The following is a 13,416-nucleotide window of genomic DNA, read 5'->3' on the forward strand; positions in this document are numbered from 1 at the left end:
ATTTTTCTTTCTATATTATGTATTGCATTGAACTGCTACTGCTAAGTTTACAAATTCCATGACACATGTCGGTGATAATAAACCTGATTCTGATTCTGAATGTTTAATATACAGAATTCCAGTTCTCCGATAAGAAACCATAACCTCAATCATTTTCACAGCTAGTGTGAAATGCAGGACAGAAAATATGTGAGGAAAGTTAGGTTCCTGGACACAAACTATGATTTACTTCATTCATAAAATATTTATTCACCAGTTACATCTGTGATGAATGATAGTTAAGTACCTGTAAATCAAAGATTTAATCAGTATATTAAACTTGTACATTCTAGTTATTGTGATTAATTTGAGGTTATGTAATACTTGCTTAAATCTGTCCTTCAGTTGGTTGTTGCTACCCAACAGAACCATAACTCTCGTTAAGATTCAGCAGCTCTTTCAAGTTAAAAGCCAAAATTAATAACTTACAATGCTTCCTGTAAAACAGTGACATTGACTGAAGTATCTGTGGCCAGGAGGGTTGAGAATGGGGTTGGAAAAGGGGGGGGCAATGGGGGAGTGGGTGACTGCAGTCCCTGTAATCATGTGGGGATTCATGTCGTGCAACGCCTACACTTTTGCCTCTTCCAGTCTCTCCTGAGATTTGATCTTCCTGCCCAGGTGAAGTGCACTTGTTCTTCTGCTATTTATTGAAGAAGTTTTTTAATAAATGTTAAATGCAGTTTAATTGAAGATCTGCTCTACATACATTAGGCATATAAGAAAAATAAATTTTCCAACTTTTCCACACAAAAGAGCATGCATATTGTTTACCATTTTGTTCAACATGCACAGTTACTAACCAAACTATTTTCATAATCTCCTCCTTTCACTGAAAATCTACATCTGGTAATACACAATGCCATTGTATCAAATCACATTTTCAATAATTTTTTTTTTTTTTTTTTTTTTAGTGTTTGGAATAACCTCATTCATCTGAAAAGTAACCTCGGTGCAAATTAATTTACCACATAGTGACAAATTTTTTTTCACAAAAGAGAGCATAGGAATCAAATACAGTTACAGGCCAAGAAATGGCAGATAACTTTTAATTCAGAAAAATGTGATAGCTTGCATTTTGGGAGACTAAATGTAAGGGAATGGATCCTTAACTGTGTACTTTCAGTCAGGGTGTCAAAGGTTACAGGGATAAGGCAGGAGAATGGGGTTGAGAGGGATAAAAATAATCAGTCATCATGGAATGGCAGAACAGACTCAATGGGCTGAATGGCCCATAATTCTGCTCCTGTATCTTATGGTCTAATGGGTTTAACAGCATTGATGCAAGGAAGGATCTTGGGATCCATCCATATCTCCCTAAAAGTGGCAATACAAGCAGACAAGGCATATCAGGACCAGAATCACAGGTTTAGTATCACTGGCACATGTCGTGAAAGTTGGTGTTTTTGCAGCAGCAGTACTTTGTGATACGTAATAACAAAAACTATAAATTAAATTTGTGTGTGTGTATATATATATAAATATTACATATATCTATAAGACACATAGTACTGTGCAATAGCCTCAGGCACCCTAGGTTTTTTAAATAAACATCTTTTAAACATTTATATTTTGTCCTCTGCATTTACGTGTGAGTAGAAAAGAGCAAATTTTATATTTCTAAACATTAATTTTCCCAAAAAAAGCTACAGAGAATTTTTTTTTTGTATTTCATTAAAGAAAGTAACATATTTAGACCACTTTTCAGATAAAAACGTGATTACTTAGTAGGTGTATAGCCCAGTAAGTGATTGAACAAAGATAACAAACAGGTGCTAATGATCAAAGGCATAATGAACTAAACTTATTAACTGAAACAGAAACAGATATAGAAGGAATCAAACTGGGCAAAGGAAACCAATCTAAAAGGTGAACGTGTGGCAGATAGATAGATAGATAGATAGATAGATAGATAGATAGATACTTTATTCATCCCCATGGGGAAATTCAACTTTTTTTCCAATGTCCCATACACTTGTTGTAGCAAAACTAATTACATACAATACTTAACTCAGTAAAAAAAAAATATGATATGCATCTAAATCACTATCTCAAAAAGCATTAATAATAGCTTTTAAAAAGTTCTTAAGTCCTGGCGGTAGAATTGTAAAGCCTAATGGCATTGGGGAGTATTGACCTCTTCATCCTGTCTGAGGAGCATTGTATCGATAGTAACCTGTCGCTGAAACTGCTTCTCTGTCTCTGGATGGTGCTATGTAGAGGATGTTCAGAGTTATCCATAATTGACCGTAGCCTACTCAGCGCCCTTCGCTCAGCTACCAATGTTAAACTCTCCAGTACTTTGCCCACGACAGAGCCCGCCTTCCTTACCAGCTTATTAAGACGTGAGGCGTCCCTCTTCTTAATGCTTCCTCCCCAACATGCCACCACAAAGAAGAGGGCGCTCTCCACAACTGACCTATAGAACATCTTCAGCATCTCACTACAGACATTGAATGACGCCAACCTTCTTAGGAAGTACAGTCGACTTCCTTAACCTTCAAATCATTCATTCTTACACCATGGCAAGAGTGAGTATAGCAACAAGACACAGGGTGGTCATCCTGCATCAGCAAGTTCTCTCCCAAGCAGAAATTTCCTGTCGGACAGGAGTTTCAAGATGTGCTGTCCAAGCTCCTCTGAAGAAGCACAAAGAAACGGGAAGGGTGAAGGGCCAGAAACACAGATACTGAGTACAACAGACGAAAGATGCGTCAAACTGATGTCCCTTCTAAATCAGAAGTTGTCCAGCACTACTATCAGCTCTGAACTCACAGAACCACTGGAACTCAATTTCACCCCTCTACGGTCCAGAGAACTCTTGTAAGAAGTGGTCTTCATGGAAGAGTTGCTACCATTCCTCCAAAGTGGAAACAAAGCCAAGAGGCTTACCTACTCACAAAAACTCAAGGACTAGAGTGCTCAACAATGGCAGCAAGTGCCCTAGACTGACAAGTCAGAATTTGAAATTTTTGGCTCCAACAGGTGGCAGTTTGTCCATGGCAGAGCTGGAGAATGCTACTTTGATAAGTGTCTGTGGCCAACACTGAAGCACAGTGAAGGTTCCCTGCAGGTTTAGGGCTGTATCTCTGCAAATGGAGTGGGTGACCTGGTCAGAATTAATGGAATCCTCAATGCTGAGAAGTACAAGCAGATTCTTATCCATCATACAATACCATCAGGGAGGAGTCTGATCGGTCTCAGCTTCATTCTGCAGCAAGTCAATGATCCCAAACACATGGCCAAGATCCTAAAGAACTATCTTCAGTGAGAAGAAGAGCAAGGAGTTCTGCAACAGATGGTATGGCCTCCATGGAGCCCTAATTGTAACATCATTGAGGCTATCTGGGATTATGTGAAGAGTCAGAAACAAGTGAGGCCAAAGTCTGCAGAAGAACTGTGGCACATTCTCCAAGACACTTGGAACAACGTACCAGCCAATTTTCTTATAAAACTACACGACAGTGTACATAGCAAATTTGATGCAGTTTTAAAGCAAAGGGTGTACACACCAAATATTGATTTAAGATTTTACTGTTTACTGCTCTTTATAGTAATTTATTTTGTTATTTAGAAATTTTTCATTTCATTATATTTGAAAGCATATTTGTTCTGCAGAAGGTTTTTACATGTTCCTATGACTTTGCACAGTACTGTATATATAAATTAGTAGTACAAAAAGAGAGAAAAATATTGAGGTCATGTTCATGGTTCATTGTCCATTCAGAAATTGGTTGGTAGAGTGGAAAAAGTTTGCCTTCATTGCTAGGGGCACAGATTAGAAGACTCAAGAAGTCATGATACATTTGAAGATAACTTTGGTTGAGTATGCCATCTTCCTGTAATGGTTTTCCCATTACAAGAAGATCATAAAGACTTTGGAGAGATTGCAGAGGTGTTTTACCAGGATGCTGCCTGGATTAGAGGGTATAAGGAAAAGTTGAAGAAACCTGAATTGATTTCTCTGGAATTTTCAAGGCTGATAGATGACATGATTTAACTTTATAATATTACAAGAGGCACAGGTAAGGCAGACAACAGGAATCAGTATCCCAGGCTCGAAATGTGGAATACTAGAGGGCACAGCTTTAAAGTGAGAGGGGCAGCTTTAAAGGGATGTACAGGTGAAGTTTTATTACACAGAGAGTGGTAAGTTCCCTGAACATGCTGCCAGGGATGGTAACAGAAGCTGATACAATGGTGTTTAGATAGGCACATTAAAATGCAGAGAATGGAGGGATATGGATCATGTCCAGGCAGAAGGGATTGGTTTAATCTGGCATCATGTCCAGGCATTGTGGACATGAAAGGCCTGTTTCTGTGCTGTACTGTTTAATGTAGTTATTCTTTGCAAATAGTGTAAAAATAAGTTCCAATAATTAAGCCTACAATCAGATAATCCAACCTTTTGCTTCTATTTTCCACTTTGATGCTAAAAGGTAGAATATCCTACATGTAGAAAAGCATACAGCATGATATGGAAGGTTATCAACTTGAACTACTAACTCTGTTCCTCTCTTCACAGATGCCATCCAACAGCGGAGTATCTCCAGCATGTTTGTATATTTTACATTGTAATAAAATATATTAAATTTTTTTTTCTTGCAAAGATTCTTCGTAATCCACCGCAAGAGTATCCTCGATCAACTTTTGTGAAAGTAGCAAGCTTGGAAGAGGGAGGCATTTTTGTAAGTTTATTTGTCTAGATTCAGTAGAGCTAAATTTTCAGTTACTGTTGTTTATAAAATCTAAGCTAAGGAGGTTTATAGAATCTTCCTATAATGTCATCTCTAGAGTGAGTTTGATGACATTATGCATAAGGATGTTTCAAGCTTTTGTTAATATGCTGTCAACTACCAATTTCACCTCCCTACTGTCCTTCAACAACTTGCCAGACTATTATCCATAGAATGTGCTCGGGAGACCCATCAAACACCAGCTGGGTTTAACTTCAATCGTAGTCCAATTAAACTCAAACCAAAGCAACAGTTTACTGTAATCTGCCTGCTCCCAGCTGGTTGACTTTAGTAATTGCTTTACACTTGTCTAGACTCAGTTTCTTTTTGGATACGGGTCTCCCTTGATACACAGAATAAGCAGCTGGATTCTGAATTTTTATTACTTTGCATTACTTGGACATCATTTGAAACAGGATTTTTGCTTAAGATTTCAAATGTATATTTATATATTATCACTTTTGTTTCAAAATGAACTATTTTATATATTAACCCATTTAATTTTCCTTAGGTTTAACTTTCTGCTTTGCTGTATTTACAGTTTAAAATTAGATGCAAGAAAGTATTACAAATAAAATAATTTTTAATAGTGCAGGAGTCCACTTTTATGTTGAATTATTTCAAAACATTTTTGAGTAAGAACAGAATCTTCTAAAATTCACTACAATTATTCACTTAAGCACTTATCTCCCCTCCTCTCCTTTCCAATCAGATTCCTTCCTCTTCAGCCCTTTACCTTTCCTACCCAGCTGACTTCACCTACCACCTCTAGTTATCCTTCTTCCCCTTCCCTCCACCTTTTTATTCTGGCATCTTCCCCCTTTTTAGTCCTGAAGAAAGGTCTTGGCCCGAAACGTTGTCTGTTCATTTTCATAGATGCTGCCTGATCTGCTAAGTTCCTCCAGCATTTTGTATATATCACTTAAAAACTTGAACAACTTCATTGAATTTTTTTTTTAAAAGTGAGATACCTTTATAAACAACAATGGGAGAGAAATTGTTTATAAACTATTTACAACACTGAAGTAGGCCACTAGGCCAAGCCAGATCAATGTATCAAACACCCTATGAGCTTGCACTCACTTCACTTAATCCCTATTAAACCCTCTGTTTCCCCTAACCCTCCCTCCACATTCTGCTCAATGCATTTATGTATGCTAGTGCATCATCCACTTTCTATGATCTCTAGTTCTTGTCTCTTGTTGAATGGAATCACTTCTTGTCTGCATGTTGGAGTTCACATTTATTTCCTTTGCAACTGGATCCTTGACTTCCTGACTAACAGAACATAGTTAGTAAGGATAGGCAACAGCACCTCAACTCTGATTATCCTTGACAGTGGCAGCCCAGATGACTGTCCCTTTAGCCTCCTCTTCCTCTGCTTGCACATTTGTGATTGCATGGCCCAAATCATGCTCTAAATCCATCTGCAGGTTTGCAGATGATACCACACTAATGGGCCATACCTCAAAAACAATGGGCCAAAGTAAAGGATGAAGATGGAGAGCCTAAAGACATGGTGCCATGACAACATCATTTCCCTCAATATCAGTAGAACATGAGAGCTGGCCACAGACTTTAGGAAGGGGGCCGGTACACATGCTCCTGTCTACGTCGACAGTCAGAGTTTTAAGTTCCTAGGAGTGAACATCATCAGTAACTTGTCCTGATCCAACCACTGCGATGCCACTGCGGGGAAATCTCACCGGTGACTCTGCTCCCTCAAAGAAATTTGGCATTCCCATTGACCCTCTCCAGTTTTTACTGATGCAACACGGAAAGCACCCTATCCACATGCATCACTGGTTGGTATGGCTACTGCTTTTCTCGTGAGTGCAAGAATCTGCAGAAAGACATGGACAGAGCTCAACCTGTTACAGAAATCAGCCTCCCCTTAATGGACTCTACCAACACTTCTCGCTGCCTCAGTAAAGCAACCAATGTAATTAGGCAGAAGATACAAATGTCTGAAAACACTTACCGCCAGGCGCAGGGAATGCTTCTATCCTACTGTTAAAAAAATCATTGAACAGTTCCCTGATATAATAAGATGGACTCTTGACCTCGGAATCTACCTCACTGTGACCTTGTAACTTATTGCTTGGCAGCTCTGCAGTCTCTCAGTACTCTAACACTTTACCGTGCACCCTGTTACTTTGGACCAACTGATTGTACCATTGTAATGAAATGGTCTCTATGAACAGTATGCAACTTTTTCACTGCACCTCAGTATGTGACAATAATAAACCGGATTATTAATTTAAGTGAGGGCAGCATTTGGTGCTCATGCCTAATTTGGAGACCTTATGATATTGTATGGTTGGGAAACTATTGTTTTTAAAGTCATCTATGATTGTTAATACTAGTTTCTGCATCAAACCAGGTGCCATTCTCAATGGGAGTTGCTGTGTCGTTACTGCAAAAAGCAGAGGAAGAGACTGGAAAATGAAAGGAGAAATCCTGCCCCCGCCCCAACCCCCCACCCCCCACCCCCCCCCAGTAGCCAGGGTAGCTGTAGGAAAGACTAGCATGGCTTTGAGGGGGAACATTGTGAGAGGCAGAAGTTGCAAAATACCTGGAAATGCCCTCAACCTCCTTCAGTTGTTGGTGCAGATCAAATGTTGTGTCATGATTGTCCTTAAACTTCCAAAAGAGAAGTCATTCTTCATTCTGCAGAGATTGCAGCAAATATCCCTCCTGTCTGCAGTTGCAATGATCACTGTCAGATCCAGTAATGATGTGTGAAGTGTGCAGAGCTTTACAAAGGCAGACAGCAGACTTAGGCATCATCACTTCGATGTCCCAGTGAGTCCCCTTAAATTACATTTTGCTGCTGGTTTATTTCATTTTTCTCCGATGATTCATTTGGAGATCTGAGCTAAGGTCATGATAGCTCATTATTGTGCCAACTGCTGATGGTAGATCAGAAATAAACATTTTATATCACTATGAACAGGTGATATCAGGAACACATCAGTTGTACTGAGGTAAATTGTACCCAAAAGTACTCCGTTCAATTTTCCACTTGGGGCAGGTTTCCTCCAGTCTGCTGTATGACAACACATGTAAAAGGAATTTTATCCCTGATTTTCTGCATAAAAATGGATGAAAGTGTCCTATTTCTAAGCACTTATATTTCCCATCCGATCCTAAAGATCTATTATAACACTCCTTTCCAGAGGAAGGACCAAAGGGTGTTCTATCTTCCCTTCTCTATTTAAATTTAGCACAGGTTTCATTCTTGAGGATCTTTTGCAAATCTTTTTCTGGTCTGTCCATTTTCTTTCTAGTTTAGTTCATAGTATTGGATTTTTCCCTTGCTGATAGACAATACAATTCTCTGTTTAACTATTCTGATCTCTGAGCATATAACATCTATAGGTTTTAATATCATGATTTGCTACACTTCATTTGTGTATCTGCTTCCTCTGCTCCTCTTCCTCATTTATTTTTACGCATCAATTTGACCTTATTTTCCAACCATAATATTGCACTTCATAGTTAACATTGGATTTCATTTTCTTGTGAACAGCTTTAAAGTGATTGATCTTTCACTTAGCTTGTTTTTTCTCCAGTTTTAAGTATAAGAATGCCATTAATTGTCCACTCATCTTCAAGCACCATTCACTTTTCTAAAATATTAATATAATACATAAGTACCTCCTCTGACACTTCTCTTTTTCTCATATGTGCTTGTGCAACCTATCCATTCTCAGCCTCATCACATTGTTGGACCTACCCCATTTCCTGTTTTAAATGTACTTAAATCTTCTTGGTCTGTTGTTCTACAGTCATGACCTCTGTTAAATGCAGAGATCTTGAGGGGTTTTGGCAGAGTGTATGTAGAAAAGATACTTCCTCTCACGAGAGTTTCTACCATAAAATGGGGGACCGCTGCTTAAAAACAGGAGGTTGCCTATGTTTAAACAGAAAGGCTTCAGAGGATGTAGACAGGTTTGGGTAATGGGTAAAGAAATAGTCAAATAATGTGAAACAATGATGTGATTTAACTCAGTAAGAAATATAAACAAGTGTCATATTATTTTTAAGTGGTAGGAAATTGAAACATTCAGATGTTCAGATAGAGCTGCCTCTTGTTTTACAGGAAATATTCATCTTAATGAACAGTGGAGCAGGCTTGGAGTCAACAGGCCAGCTCCCATACATTTATTCTGTCCTTATATTCTGCTTACAATTATATTCTGTTTATTGTTGAACTGTATTTTAATTTACTTGTTGCTGTAAATCACGTAATAACCACACTTTATAAAGATCTGTCGTTCTTAATCTTGAAAGTTCCTTTGGGTGGAGTTAATTCCCGATTTTAGTAATCAGTGGAGAATCTCAACACTTTTATAATCATTTCTAAGGTGATCACAATATCTCATGTCTTACATGAAAGTGTGAGTGTAATACGATATTTACAATGTTGATAGCTTGTTTTAACAGAATGCTCTTTCTCTTTATTCACAGGGGCTGACAGAAATTCCTGGCAGTTCTTTTAAGTTACAATTAAGCTTGGTAAGATCAATAGTTAATATTCCTGTTAGAAACATTTTTGTGTAACTGCATTAATACAATATTATATAGCTAATTTAATATATTGTGATATGTTTCATTGGGTTGATAATGTGATGAGAAAAATGATTCATGATTGCTCAAAGTATTACAGTAATCAAGATATAATTGCTTTGTGTTAAATACATACAGTATCAGTATTTTTTTGAAATGTCTTCCTTCAATTTTTGAATCTTATTGAAAATTGATGTTATTCTGTCAATTTGAAATACTCAGCATGTTTAAATCTCCAGAGGAATTGCCCACTTCAACATTTTTACTTACAGCTTTTGTACATCTCCAACATCCTTTGCTCCACCATTGACAATCTTATTGCCCAGGGTCAAATAACACACTCCTATGCTTAAGCACAAAGAAAAGCTTTTTCTTTGGAGAACTCTGAAGAGCCTAGAGAAGAAGGGCAAGGCACCTGAAGAGAGAAGCAAAGGATCTGAAGAGAAAAGATCAAGGAGCTTGAGAAGCCCTAGGAGAACAATGAGGATCATAATGGTTGGCAGAGACCCGCGGGCTGAGTGGCTGTTTCTACGCTGCACAATTCCATGAGAAAAGAGGGAAGTGGAGCCAGGAATCTGCGATAGGAGTAAGGAATCCAGGGAGAAAGGTAGGGAGAGAAATGAGGAGCAAGGAGAGGAGTGACAAGAACAATAAATCCAGGGGCAGTGGTGAAGAGTCTGTATAGGCCACTCTATGTCCATTCTGGGTATGATCACCTCTCATTCTTCAAGTCTTCTGTGTGTTTATTCCTTAACCAAATTCAAGTGAATTGCCATCAGTCTTGGATGACTTGAATGATTGAATCAACTGAATAGAGTTTCCGATCCAGAATGAAACTAGCTTCCATCGGTCCCTGTGCTCAGGCAGTCGTACCGAACAGGGTGCTGCCCCAGAGCAGTGGTTGGAGAATTGTCACCTTTCAATTAAAGGAGATGAGTCTAGGTTTTGTATCCTGTCCATATTCTGTTGATTTGGCAGAGTGTCTGATGTCAGGGGAGGGTCATTATATGCAGAAAGCTATGGCACAGGAGGTGCTTGTCAAATACTCGGTTTGCAACAATGGCAGGAAGAGTCACGTGGGTCCCTCTATATGTAGGGTTCCCCTCAGCGACAAGTTCACATACCCCAGGGCCTCTTGAATTTAAAAAAAAAGGTAAAACTTTTAAAAAAAATAACTGAGAAAGGATCTTTTATCTTGTTGCTCGCTTAATTTTCAACTGCTTTGCCATATACTAGCATTGACCATGGATTTTTACCTCCGTCAGTTTACGTAAGCCTCATTAGTCTGCACACCTTTCCTCATTCCCTCTTCCCTCTTCCCTTTCTTAATCACTGGGCTCCTTTGATCATTCTCTATTTCTTTCCTGCAGCTTACCTTCTTCTGTAAAATAACTGTATGCTATTCCACATGGTAAGTCAATCTTCCACAGTGGGTTTTGAGAATTTTAGATGGTTTCATTCCCTTCAGCTTTTAATTTTCAATTTTTACTTGAGTTTAATATAATTAATTACATTTTCTGTGATCCCACTCCACCAAGTGTCATGAACATAGTTAATGGTTTACTGGAAAATTCCAAGAGTCTATTTTGGTCAAATTCCTACAGAATTAAAAATATGGACAAAACTATTTTATTCATTAGATATACACTTTGATCCCAGGTAAGTAAGCTTCAAATGTGCTCTGCTACTTACACATTACTTTATACTGTTGTGATACAAACCTTTGTTGCAGTGCGAATTGTGAGGAGAATACAGAGAGATTTCAGGGACAAGTTAATGAATGATGACATGAGAGGTGACTTGGAGAAATGTGAGATCTTATGGTTGAGTTTAATGAAAGGCTGGCTCATTATGTGAAATTAGATTTGAAAAGAGCACAGAGGTAGGAACTATATGAATCCAGTCTTCCTGAATATTTGGGAGTAATAGGTAGATATTTTCCAGTATCTGTTGAGGGAAGTGCTGATGTGGGTGATTTGTCTTTGCAAGTGTGTTTATGATTATCCATAAATGAGGGCCTACAGATAAACATTTTTGTCAACATCCCAAAAATGCAAGTGACATTAACCTCTTTTTGAATGGTGCTTTAAAAAGGATAAAGAACAGAATAGAATGATGATGCAAGATTTGGGAGCAGGAATGTTTCATTCATCCTTTGTGCCTGCTCCACCATTCAGGAAGATCATACGTGATTATTTAATCTCAGTACCCACTTTCCTTTACTAAACACACGTTCTTTGAGACCTTTAATATCCATTGAACTCACTCTTGAATATACTCATCAGTTGAGTCTCTCTTTGGTTAAGAATTCCAAAGATTCATGATCCCCGTGTGAAGATAAATTTTTCTAATCTCTGCCCTGAATGGTCAATTTCTTATTTTGAGACTGGCATCTTGTTCTAAATATCCCAGCCAAGAGCAACATTGTTCCTGTGTTTAGACTGTTAAGACTCTGTTATCTTTACGCTCCAATGACAATCTCCAATTTCCACTGATATCAAGTGTCTATTGACCCTGTCTATTTAATATCTCCTCACGGGACAATGCTCCCAACTTTCCCTATCCAAAGAATCAACTCAATGATTTTTTTTTTCTTTTTGTAAATGCTCTCCTTTCCTAGATAGGGAAATCACACTTGGCACAATGTTCTAGATGTGTTCTTAATGTTGCTCTCTATAATTGGAGCAAGATGCTGTTGAACCCAAATCTTGTTGTGAAAAAGGTTATCATGCCATCTAATTGGTGAACCTGAATATTAACTTCTAATGATTCAGGTATAGTGTCACAAGACGATTTTGAACATCAAAATTTTTTCATCTCTCTCCATTAAAAAAAACACAGCTCTTTCATTATAGCTTCAGGAATGAGTAACCTCTCATTTTTCCACATCGAAAAATGTGCAGGTTGACTCTGTGGTTAAGAAGGCATATGTTGTATTGGCCTTCATCAATCATGGGATTTAGTTTAGGAGCTGAGAGATAATGTTACAGCTATATAGGACCCTGATCAGACCCCACTTGGAGTACTGTGCTCAGTTCTGGTCACCTCACTACAGGAAGGATGTGGAAGCCATAGAAAGGGTGCAGAGGAGATTTACAAGGATGTTGCCTGGATTGGGGAGCATGCCTTATGAGAATAGGTTGAGTGAACTTGGCCTTTTCTCCTCGGAGCAACGGAGGATGAGAGGTTTCCTGATAGAGGTGTATAAGATGATGAGAGGCATTGATCATGTGGATAGTCAGAGGCTTTTTTCCCAGGGCTGAAATGGCTAATATGACAGGGCACAGTTTTAAGGTGCTTGGAAGTACTTACAAAGCAAAATGTCAGGTGTTTTACTCAAAATATTTTACTCAAAAAGTGGTGAGTGTGTGGAATGGGCTGCCAGTGACAGTGGTGGAGGTGGATACAATAGGGTCTTTTAAGAGACATGGAGCTTAGGAAAATAGAGGGCTATGGGTAACCCTGGGCAATTTCTAAATTAAGTACATGTTCGGCACAGTATTTTCTTACAACATTCAGTTTGCATAATCATGACAGTAAAGTTGTGTGGATGTATCAGAGCATATTTGAGTACCACAGAAGGACTAGCAGAGAATACATCACTCAGAATGAGAAATTACTGCATTTAGTGATTACTGTATATAACCCTTGCAAAGTATATTGTATAGTATATGAACTCATTTTGTTCCCACACTCCTCTTCAGGATCAAACAATACAAATTTGTGTTCCTACTGTGAAACCTTGTTCACTGAAGAAAATGACTTGGAATTTGGCATTTGCCCTTTGGTTTTCTGGCTATTAACATAACTGGATATCAGATTAAATGGTCATTAAGGCTCATATACTGGAAAAGTACTAATTGGGTCACATTCAGATATGGTTTAAATCTTGGCAATCTAATGTGATTTTATCTCTGCTTTTGTAGGTACATTCCTGTCACCTTTAATGTCCAAAGTGAAGTTTTCATAATTTCATTGCAGACTATGGTTCTGAAGAGATCCCAGGAAGCATAACACATTACAGTCATTTGAGAAAAGTAATTTATAATAACTTCTTGGTCCCACCGAG

At 38.3% G+C, this 13,416-nt stretch overlaps 1 protein-coding gene across 1 annotated transcript in view; it reads left to right on the top strand.

Annotated features, from left to right (window-relative positions):
* LOC140737548 (uncharacterized) overlaps positions 1 to 13,416 on the top strand; it is a 40,539-nt gene that overhangs the window by 14,257 nt on the left and 12,866 nt on the right. Inside the window, exons 7-8 of the mRNA XM_073063994.1 lie at positions 4,650 to 4,727; positions 9,249 to 9,296. Of these exons, the coding sequence (XP_072920095.1) occupies positions 4,650 to 4,727; positions 9,249 to 9,296 (126 nt within the window). The remainder of the gene's footprint in view (positions 1 to 4,649; positions 4,728 to 9,248; positions 9,297 to 13,416) is intronic.

Source organism: Hemitrygon akajei, chromosome 13, assembly GCF_048418815.1.
Source record: "Hemitrygon akajei chromosome 13, sHemAka1.3, whole genome shotgun sequence".
In the NCBI taxonomy this organism is placed as follows: domain Eukaryota; kingdom Metazoa; phylum Chordata; class Chondrichthyes; order Myliobatiformes; family Dasyatidae; genus Hemitrygon; species Hemitrygon akajei.